The sequence below is a fragment of the Drosophila albomicans genome, chromosome 2R, assembly GCF_009650485.2.
Source record: "Drosophila albomicans strain 15112-1751.03 chromosome 2R, ASM965048v2, whole genome shotgun sequence".
NCBI classification, from domain to species: domain Eukaryota; kingdom Metazoa; phylum Arthropoda; class Insecta; order Diptera; family Drosophilidae; genus Drosophila; species Drosophila albomicans.
In genome coordinates this window covers 21,476,641-21,487,638 of record NC_047631.2, presented here as the reverse complement: position 1 = coordinate 21,487,638, position 10,998 = coordinate 21,476,641, and the positions used below count along the sequence as shown (strand labels likewise).

At 36.0% G+C, this 10,998-nt stretch overlaps 1 protein-coding gene and 1 long non-coding RNA gene across 2 annotated transcripts; both read right to left on the bottom strand.

Annotated features, from left to right (window-relative positions):
* Positions 1-2,774: 2,774 nt before the first annotated feature.
* LOC117575475 (uncharacterized) lies at positions 2,775-3,927 on the bottom strand. The gene is made up of 3 exons (XR_004572877.2): positions 3,690-3,927; positions 3,518-3,629; positions 2,775-3,369 (listed from the first exon to the last, which is right to left on the bottom strand). It is a non-coding gene; the product is annotated as an uncharacterized LOC117575475 (long non-coding RNA).
* A 1,776-nt stretch (positions 3,928-5,703) lies between these two features.
* On the bottom strand, positions 5,704-10,630 carry LOC127565996 (uncharacterized). The gene is made up of 2 exons (XM_052007263.1): positions 10,532-10,630; positions 5,704-6,652 (listed from the first exon to the last, which is right to left on the bottom strand). Exons 1-2 carry the CDS (start codon positions 10,551-10,553, stop codon positions 5,931-5,933), a joined length of 744 nt encoding a protein of 247 aa, XP_051863223.1. The 5' UTR covers positions 10,554-10,630; the 3' UTR covers positions 5,704-5,930.
* Positions 10,631-10,998: the final 368 nt, after the last annotated feature.

Genomic DNA, 10,998 nt, shown 5'->3' with positions numbered 1-10,998 from the left:
CTTAACAGTCGAGCTTATGGTTGGTTTTACCGGCCCATTGGTGAAGTGCGTGCAACTTGGCGTATACTTGATCAACCTGAGTGCATTAATCAATTGCATTAATAAATTAACAGCCAGCAATGTGTGTGTATGTCTGCTGTTTGGCAACATAACATGCAAGTTTGTCCACTCTGTCTCGCTCTCTTTATCTATCTGTGACTGTGTCTCACTGTTTGTTGTACACACATATATCAATTAATTATTACTGTGCGGTTAATGTGTGCCATGGCAGCTGCAATAACATCAGTAACAGCGACAGTATCCCCACGATGTGTGTGTCTGTGTCTGTGTTGTCTGCCACATTTTAATTACACATTACATATTGTGCGCAACGACCCACAAAAATGGCAAACAAAACTAACATTTTGTTCTCTGTGGTTTAACAAATGTGATAGCCACGCTAACTGCACGCAACTAAAATACAAAACTGACAATCGTCTAAGCCAACACCGAGATTTGTTTGCTCTAAAAAAAAACTGGAAAATATATTTCAATATTTATATCTCATATTTGTATTTACTCTTTAATAGTAAATAGAATTTAATAATTCTATAAAAATAAGCTTAAAAATTTCAAATAAATTTATTACTTTACTCTTAGAAATATCTCTTTATATGATAAATGCAAAAATACAAAACTGACAGTTGTCTAAGCCAACACCGAGATTTGTTTGCTCTTACAAATATTTGTATAAAAACAAATCTACAAAAATATGGTACAGTATTTATATTAGAATTTTTTATTCACTCGTAGAAATAATTATTATTATTATTATATATAAAATAATATATAAATAATATAATATATAAAAATATGCTTAAATATTCAAACAAAATATATTAATTTACTTTTAGATAAATCTATTTCAAAATACTAAAATATTCAAACAACTTTTAGTTTTCATTAGAACACTTTATTTGAATATGAAGGGAAATTTAAAACTCTACATACTTAAATAGATTACCATACTAATAGAAAAAACTAATATAAGGAACATATTATATAACATATAAAATTTGTGAAGATAAAATATTTGCAAAAACCTCATAAATGTAGCCTAACAAGAAATAAAATTAAACGTACTTCATAAAAATTTTGAATAAGAAGAATTAGTAGACCATTTTTTTTAATTACTTTTAAAATGCTTTCATAAAGAGCCAACAACGTATTGTGTTTGGAAATTGTCATACCCCGTTTGGTTAGTTTTTTAAATACAATTAAACATGTTTTCAACTTTTGCTGACGCTGTGGGCAAACAGAAAAAGTTTTGTTATTTCATTTAACAAACACGGCGAGAGTATAAAATAAATTAAATAATTAATATAATACAGTGCGGAGCGCTTGTAATTGGTTGAGCATTTGCGTAAAATGTTATCTTAATTAACTGCGACACAGCGGAAGCCCAATGTAAACCCATTTGAATTAATTCATCAATACGTGCATAATCATTTTGACTAATTATGACAATGCAGCGGTTGTGTAATCATTATTCGATACTTGTAAATTGTGGCGATAAAATTGTTAAGTCGCAATGTAATTCGGGAATTTATCAATTTTATTTGTATATATCTAGAGTTTTTTGCTCTTTTTTTGTGTTCATCTCTAAATTGGGGCGATAAAATTGATAAGTCGAAATGTAAAGAAGGAATTGGATCAATTTTTGCATCATTAATATATTTAAACATTGATTTCCTTCTACTTTTATTCTGTTCATCTCTATTTGCATAAATTGTGACGATCAAATTGATAAGTCGAAATATAATGAAGGAATTGGATCAATTGTTTTATCATTAATATATTTAAACATTGATTTTCTTCTGCTCTTTTGTTTGTCATTTCTAAATGGTTTGAATTGTGGCGATAAAATTGCGATTGTTTTATAAATGTACTAAAAACTTTTATTCAGGAATTCAATCAATTATTTTATCATGAATGTATTAAAAACTTTTATTTTGTTCTACTCTTTTTTCTGTGCATCTATATTTGCATAAATTGTGACGATCAAATTGATAAGTCGAAGTATAATAAACGAATTGGATGGATTGTTTTATTAATGTATTAAAAACTTTTATTTTCTTCTGCTCTTTTTTCTGTTCATCTCTGTTTGCTCAGCTTGTACATTAAACATATAAAATAAAAGTGTGCTTTAACCACCTCGAGACAAGGCACAACTATTTTTATGTGCATACTTAATGGGTTTCGACAGTGCCTGCTAATGAATATGTTACATTCACACATGTTGTGAGTAAAGGGTAAAAATAGGATATTTGGTCAGCGAGCATATAAATAAATAAGAGAAGCATGAACACAAAGGTATGCAAAAGGTTCAGAGTGCCTTTTGGGCATCCAGCATCGGGCATCGGGAGGCTGCTTGTTGCTGTGTTGGCGCACATGTCGTATGCTTAATATGCCCTTCGCATTGAAATGCAAGCACTTAATTATTTTTTATTCGCTTTATAATGATTTTCATTTCGTTTGGTTTGGTTTGCTTCGGTTTGGTTTGGTTTGGTTTGGCGCTGCGCACGCAAATAGTTTCTGGGCGGTTTTTAAAAGTTTCACCGCCTGTTTGTTTGCATTGGTAATGAGTTTACTTTGGCTGTAAGTTGCGCAAACAGAGCGCGGCAAGCGGCAACGACAAGGCGACGGCTGCAAAGGGGTAAGGGAGGAGGAAGGGAAGCTGCCCCTCAAAGCTAAGCCCGCAAAACGTCGGGGGCAAAAACTTGTGCATTAAACTTTCGTTTTATTGTAAACTTCTGTCAACAAAATCTTTCTGCCCGCAAAAATATGTGTGCGTCCGGATGTTGTGCACATGCGTTTGCTTTGCCGCATATGTTTTTAGTTTTCGGTTATTTCGGCAAATTGCTTTGCCCTCTGCTGTCACGCTCTAACTTTGATAAATATACAATTTTTAATTAGTATCAAAAAAACAAAAAAATGCTAGCGCAAATATGAGCCTGGGACTCGACTTCAACAACTGCAACAACAAACATACAATTTTTTTTTATGACTGAACATAAAAGTCAGCAGAATTTTCAACTGTTTGTTTTTACGGTTGAGCACTTTAAAATGCGCTTTAAAAGCCAAATAAATCACAGACTCCATCCACAACATAAGTCAACTGTTATTCTTCGCTTATCAAAAGGTTTTCATCACTACGTTTCAGTTTTGCTTCGGCCAGCAAAATATCATGAGCTGTGCTGTCGATAAGCTACTTTCCGCCTTTCCTTCAGCTGCAGATAAACATCAACATCGACATCAACATCGAAAGTCACATAAATTATTTGGCCACTGTGCCAGCGGGTCAACAAATTCATTTGATGAATTTCAATTCTGAAAACAATATCAATTCATTAGTTTGCTGAGTGCAAAACCTAATGAGATTAGCAACGACCACTCAAAAATATTTCAAAACTCTCCCTCACTATGCAGAGTAGGGGAGAGCACACACACACTCACACGCATGCAAACACACACACACCTATTCACAAAATTCAAAGAACTTCAAACAGTTCTCGGCCCCCTTGGCTTCTGGTCTGTGTCATGGGACTTAATGCATTACCTGAGCGAGCGCCCTTGGGTCAGAACGTTTGCTATAAAAACAAAATCCGCCACTAAGTAGCGGTGCTTATTACATAATAGCTTTCACTCACCGTCGCAAAGAGAAACATAAATTTACGGTATAATAAGTTGCAAGCAAATTTTCAAATTCGATTATGTTATGACATTATTACCAGGTATTACATTGATTCTGTATTTTTTTAAATTCTATATTTTATAAATTTATGATTACACATATTTTCTAAAAATTGTACTGATCCGGAATTAAACATTATTGAAAACATTTGAATTTGAGTTCCTATTATTTTTGTTTGTAATTTGATTGTTTATAATTTAACATGATGTTACTTTGATTTTTCTTAATCAACTAGTTTTTTATAATTACATTTTTATTTATATTGTAGTTGCTTTTAATATCCGTTCATCTTTATGCATTACACAACGCATCAACTTAGTTACCGCTGCGCTCTTTTCAACACTTAAATTAATTATTACGCATTATTACTCAACACTTAAAACAGGAATTATCGAAAGAAGGCAATCGATAAGAAACGTGACTTCTGTGTGATCGACGGTAAAAAACCAGCAAACTTATTACATTTTATAATCTAAGGGACGATTGCTCAATATTTTAGTATTCTTATTAATAAAAACTGACTTGGAAGGAGAATTTCGTTTCTTTAATGTCGCAATAGCGCTATATATATGTTGTTCCTAAATATAATACACTGCGGAAATACAACGAAATATCACCATTCCTTAATATGTATGTTCCTAAAATTATATTGATATATCTATGTAGATTGCAAATATTAATTCCAATTCTTTCATTTTTTTTAAACTCTTGACTACACGATACTTTTGATTTGTTCCTAAAAGAATTACTGAGTATTAATTAGATTTGTTAATATTTTTGATAATATTTAAAATGAAATGGCGTTCAATTCGCTTTGCCATTGCCTTGCTATAATTTGAATATTTTCCACTGTTATTTCAATGATTAGTCTTTTATAACAAACAAACGCTTTCTTATTCTATGACCCCACAAATTATGTGCAAATCAAATGCTTCACGCCCACAGTGCTTCGATTTGTGTCATGTCGTCAAAGCTACCCAAACTCAATTCCTCCCGCCCACAACTGCTGTGCATGTAGCGTGGCTATTTTGTTTTGGTCATAATAATGCTGGTAGTTGGAAGTAGTAGCAAAGTCTGTTTATGTGTTGGCAGCATTTTAGGTAAATTAAAAAATAACATTATTATTGGAGTGTGTGTGAGCGTGGGTCAGACATCTTGGGCATGTTAATATTTATTTATTTTTATTTTGAAGAATGACAAATTTGAAGCTTGTAAATTACTAAAAAAAAAACGAAAATGATTTATAGGGGGCGCAATTTGTGTAATAGCTTTGGCCCTTGGCCAAGTGTCAATAAGCCAAATAGCTTAGACGACATTGTGTCCAATCAGAGGCAGGACACACTGTACTCTCGACCTCTACATATCATTATCAATGGTAATTGTTGACAATGGAGCCGTAAGAACCTGCAAACTGTTGCTGTGCGTTGATCTGACACTGACAAAGCAAATGTCAAATTAATTTGATGCTTTACTTACACTCGAACACCTTTCGACCAGATGTGACTCCCAACCCCTCCCTCCCTATTCCCCACTCCACACTCCTGCCTAACCGATGACCACCGCAAACTTCAAAGCGAACCCAAATGCTAGAATGTGAGCGAAGGAGGTGGAGGAAAGGTGGAGTCAGGCAACGGTGGCTGGACACCTGGCATGCTGGCTGTCAATTTCATTTATGTTTTCAATCGATTGTGCCCGACGATAGCAACGACAGCCACGCCCCCTCTTCACATAGACGTGCACATATACGCATCCAATATTGGTTAGATTTTTGACAGCTCAAATTGAATTTGCCTTTGCTGTGTGCCTGCTTTCACCACTATTCCAACTGGCGTGTCCGTGTCCTTTTGGCAGTCAGTCCAACACATCGCATTGAGGCTGCACAAAGTGAAATTTTGTTTGCTTGACCAACTCCTCCCTCCCCACACACACACACAACTCTCCTCCCTTTCGCCCAGCTAGCTAGCTAGCTGTCTGTCACGGTGCGAACACATTTGGCTTTTGTTTATTGTACAACGACAGTCACACGATGATTTGTCTAATTTTTTGATCGATTGTTTATCTCGTGTTTGCCCGGCGTCAACATCTTGACTGCCAGCCACACAGCACAGCACAGCACACCGAACCACACCGCACACAAAGCATATTTGTCACCTGACTTGTATCTTGACATGATTGGCTCAAGACCAATCCAAGGCATTTATTTGCTTATATTTATTGTTTGCTTAGCTTCCGTCGTCGACGACTGTTTGACAATTCTTGTGACCGTCATGTGACGACTGTAAATCGCACAGAGCATTCGGTATTCATCACGAAAGTTCTCCTTGCGATACGGTTTTGGAAATGCGGCCGCAAAGCGTTGCATTAGCTGCTTTGCCTTGTTTCGCACTATCTCCACAACCATTTGATTTTTCGACCCCGGGTTGACAAAGCGACACAACATCCCAATGGACTCCACAGCCTCGGGACTGCGTACGAGCATCAGCTGACTTTGGGGCATCTCGAGTAACTCTGCAAACGCCTGCAATGCCATATTATAGTTTTGACTTGTCTTTGTGAGAGAGCTGCGCAGTTTGTTGATCTCTGCAATGAATTGTGGTTCCACTGACAAAGTGTCGCGTTGCTGTAGCATTTGGTGCAGCAAACGCAGATCGTCATAGATAGGGAAAGTGTTGAGCTGACGTTCGGTGTAATAAATCGCTTTTGCGAATGCTTCATAGCTCAGATTTTCTTTGGTAATAAACTGTTTTTTGTTCGCATCGTTATACAGCCAGATATTTTTGTAAAGCACATCTGATTTCTCCTCTGTAAGAATGTATTCGACGCGTGCCACGGTTTTGTTGACACTGCCGATCAGTTTGGCGGGCCAGGCTATATGACCACGTGACTTGGCAAACACAATGTCACCCACTTTGAGTTCATCTAAAAAAGAGCAAATAAAGCAATCAAATTAGAATTGAAAATAATATTAAATATTTATAATGCCTTCGATCCATATCTATCTATATATATAAAAGAATAATGTAAAAATTGCAAATTTTCGGAAATTGAAAATTTGGAAAAACGGCAAAATTTTGGAAATTAAAAAATTTTAAAATCGGCAAAATTTTGGAAATTGTAAAATCGGCAAAGTTTGGATATTAAAAAAAATCTAAAGATCGTAAAAAATTTTGGAAAATAAGAAAAAGTAAAAATCGGCAAAATCTTGGAAATTGAAAAAAGTAAAAATCGGAAAAATTTTGGAAACTGAAAAAAATGTAAAAATCGGTAATAATGAATGAAATAATAAAAAAAAGGGCGGAACAAAGTTCGCCGGGTCGACTAGTAGTAATAGTTTTTCTTGAAGTCCTTTTATAAACTTATGTACAGTATGTCAAGAAACTCTTTACACACTGAAAAAAACACATATTTTTTGACTTTGCATGCAAAAATAACGCCTTTAGTTATTATTTTTCAATATTTTTTAAATGCATATCTATTATTTAGCAAATTTTAAATTAGTATGTACAAAAATAAAAACAATACAACGAAAGGGAACATTTTAAATCAACAAAATATGAGTTTACACATTTTTGACACTGTCAAGAAAGTGTTTACACACTTTAGTTTTCGATTCTGTTTTGTTCTATTTTTAGAAAAAACTGTACTTTATTGTTATCTATGCTTCTGCACTATTCGCTATTTTTGCATTCCTTTTCATTCAATTGCGAAATTTTGCTACGCACTTGTCAAAAAGCTGATTTTTAAATTATTTAACATGACTGGAGCTAGATTAACTTATGAAGTTACCCAATTAACTTATTATAGTCACCAAATTGGAAAATCTGTAGCTTAGCTAGTGGAGCTTATTGGGGTATCTCAAAAAATAATTTATAATGCTCCAAATCGAGCCGAAAATGAAGACAAACTGCAAACAAAGTGTGGAAATGGTCGAAAAATGGATATTGACGAGCGAGCATACCGCCTTAAAATGGGCAAGGTCCGTCAAAATCCCCAAATTTTGACCGGAACCCTTGCTAAGGAGTTGGAAGAAGGGTGTGACACGGTCAATTCACATGAAACCGTCCGCTAACTAATTCTGCGGAGCAAACACTCTTCAACCGTTGCAACGGTTGCGCGTAAGAAGCCGCAGCGTTCGAAAGTAAATGTTGAAAACGCTTAAATTTTGGCTTTTAACATGAGAATCACGCCGGAAAACTCTTGGGATGACGTCGTATTCTATGTCCAAACCAAAAAAAATGCTATACTACAATGATGGACCAACTAGAGTATGGCACAAGCCGTTAACAGCCTTACATCAGCGCAACGTCATTCTAACAATAAAATTGGGAAATAGTATTTGTTCCGCAAAATTAGTTGGCGGACGGTTTCATGTGAATTGACCATGTCACACTCTTCTTCCAACTCCTTGGCATGGGTTCTGATCAAAATTTGGGGGTTTTGACGAACCATGCCCATAATAAGGTGGTCTGCCCGATCGTCAATATCCATTTTTCGACCATTTCCACACTTTGTTTGCAGTTTGTCTTCATTTTCGGCTCGATTTGGAGCATTATAAATTATTTTTTGCGATACCCCAATAAGCTCCACTAGCTAAGCTACAGATTTTCCAATTTGGTGACTATAATAAGTTAATTGGGTAACTTCATAAGTTAATCTAGCTCCAGTCATGTTAAATAATTTAAAAATCAGCTTTTTGACAAGTGCGTAGCAAAATTTCGCAATTGAATGAAAAGGAATGCAAAAATAGCGAATAGTGCAGAAGCATAGATAACAATAAAGTACAGTTTTTTCTAAAAATAGAACAAAACAGAATCGAAAACTAAAGTGTGTAAACACTTTCTTGACAGTGTCAAAAATGTGTAAACTCATATTTTGTTGATTTAAAATGTTCCCTTTCGTTGTATTGTTTTTATTTTTGTACATACTAATTTAAAATTTGCTAAATAATAGATCTTCATTAAAAAATATTGAAAAATAATAACTAAAGGCGTTATTTTTGCATGCAAAGTCAAAAAATGTGTGTTTTTTTCAGTGTGTAAAGAGTTTCTTGACATACTGTATGTACATTTTTTTGTATTTTAATTCCTTTCAAATTCAATGGAATATTATCAAAATCAATATGATAAAACTTGTAGTCAGTTTACGCTAGGGTTCTATTTTTATTGCAGTCTCTCTCTCGGATTATTTAAAAACGTGAAAATAAGAACAAAGTTTAAGTTTTTCAAAGTCACTTAAATCAGTAAATAAAATATAGATCATCTCGGCTGTTTATCATCATTAAGACTCTCGAATTATTTACGGTTTACATACAGATTATTATTGATATAATTAATTAACTAAAAACATTTTCTTTTCTTTGCAGCTTAATTTGATACTTTTGTAAACGGTAAGTTTTGCATGCTGCTTAAGAAGACTTTCAATGTTTTTTTTTGTTCAATGAGTTGTTTGGCACACAGTTTGTTAAAAGTAGCTTCAACGCCTTCATTAGCATTTATTAAATAACTGTCTCTGCTCGAATTAAACTGCTTTAAATGTCGCTTTAGTTAAGTGCTTGTTTATATTGTCCTAGCTGAAGAAGATGGAGACCGCCACGTTGACCAAATGGCCGTGCAACATGTGGCTGCTGTTGCTTTGGGTTTGGGTTTGGAGTGTTGTGTGCTTCTAATTTGATTTATATTTATAAAGCCGGAATCATTTGCTTTCGATTGCCGTAATAATAAAGCGTCGTTACATTTAAATAATGACCGGATGGCCGACGACAAGAAACGAAACGATGAGAAGGACGATGAGTAGCGTCGCCAACATCGTCATCGTCGTCGTCGTCGTCGTTGTCGTCGTCATCATCGTCGACGTCTGGTAATGGCTATGAAAATTCAATTATAACCCAGCCGCAGCATGATGGCCACAGCGTTTGGATGGCTTGGCCATTCGTTTCAGAGCGGCAGTTGCTGCCACTCGAAGAAGAAGCAGCAGCAGAAGTAGTAGAAGAAGAAGGCACATAAAACACGTTGCAAGATTAATTGTGCACGCTGTCGTACATTACGACGCGCATACGCCGTGTTGTACATGTGTAAATAAGAGAACACTGAAAGGCCTCACAACATTGTCGACTGCTTTTGCTGCTGCGACTGCTTTTTTGGTCATCATATTTAATTCAAGCATAAATTTTTGCACGCATATAAAAAAGGACGCGAAGCGAGGCGAGTTGAAGTGAGGTGTGAGACGGGACTGAGAAATAAAAAGAATTAATACGTTTCGGTTAATTTATGGGGGCCGAGGACGAGGACGCGCCACGGATGGCGCCCATGAAAAATTACCCAGCTCTTGCCACGTTCAACGTTCAACGTGAACCAATGAACCACAAACGGCCGTGACGAACGCACCCCCAACCTCAACCTCATCTCAATCTGAATCCCCATTTGGCATGTCCATGTTCATAACCATTACTATGGCTGACGATGCCAGGCGAACAACAACAACAACACGCCGCGTGCTTTTGTCTCGTCACCCTTTTTGGGCCACCATTTGGCTGCCTTTTGTTATTGCACTGGTCATGGGTAATTACGGACGTGTGCGCATGTGTTGGCATCGCAGCCATCGCGCCATCGCCTTCTCCCAGTGTCCACTGGCCACCTGCCATTGTTATACACGTCGTACCTCGTCCCTTTTGGGCTTCCCCTCTTTCAACCCTGCTGCATTTTAATTTGTCATAATTTTGCTCGTTCGCTGGCTAATTAGCTAGTCAGCAGAGCCCTTCCACTCTCCCTCTCTCTCTCTCGCATCCTTCACTCTACTTACCAGCTGGCGTCGCTTGGGCCATTTGGGATGCTTTTCACAATTCACTCGACGCTCGTCCTTCGATCAGCTACTGAGATTAAATGTTGAGCAGAACTTGTTTCGGTATCGTCTTCTTAATCCAAATGCGATCAACTGCAATGTTATGGAAATTTAATACAATTCTCAACAGTCTTAATGTTTATGTCACAGCATCGAATTACGTTTGTTTACTTGGCGTCAAGCTATCAATATGACAAATTGAATTTTTGTTGTCGTTGCTTGCAGACAATCGATATGCTTACTTTTCACTTATTGTAGTGATCAAAACAAGCGATTCTTTAATAAGCGTCTTCTTCTTTGATTATTTAAAAAGATTATTTATACAACCCTTACAATTTAAGTGGAGCTCAATCAGTGAAGCATGTGCTTTTTGCGCAAAACTTGTAGACAAACTTCACTTCAATTGTCAAAACCAGGGTTGCGTAATC

What these genes read in the sequence shown, in the direction of transcription:
- LOC127565996 (XM_052007263.1), bottom strand. Translation starts at nt 10,553, where the DNA reads ATGGCCCAAGCGACGCCAGCTG. An exon ending in GGCCCAAGCGACGCCAGCTG is followed by an intron (nt 6,653 to 10,531) that starts GTAAGTAGAGTG and finishes GCTCTTTTTTAG; the next exon opens with ATGAACTCAAAGTGGGTGAC.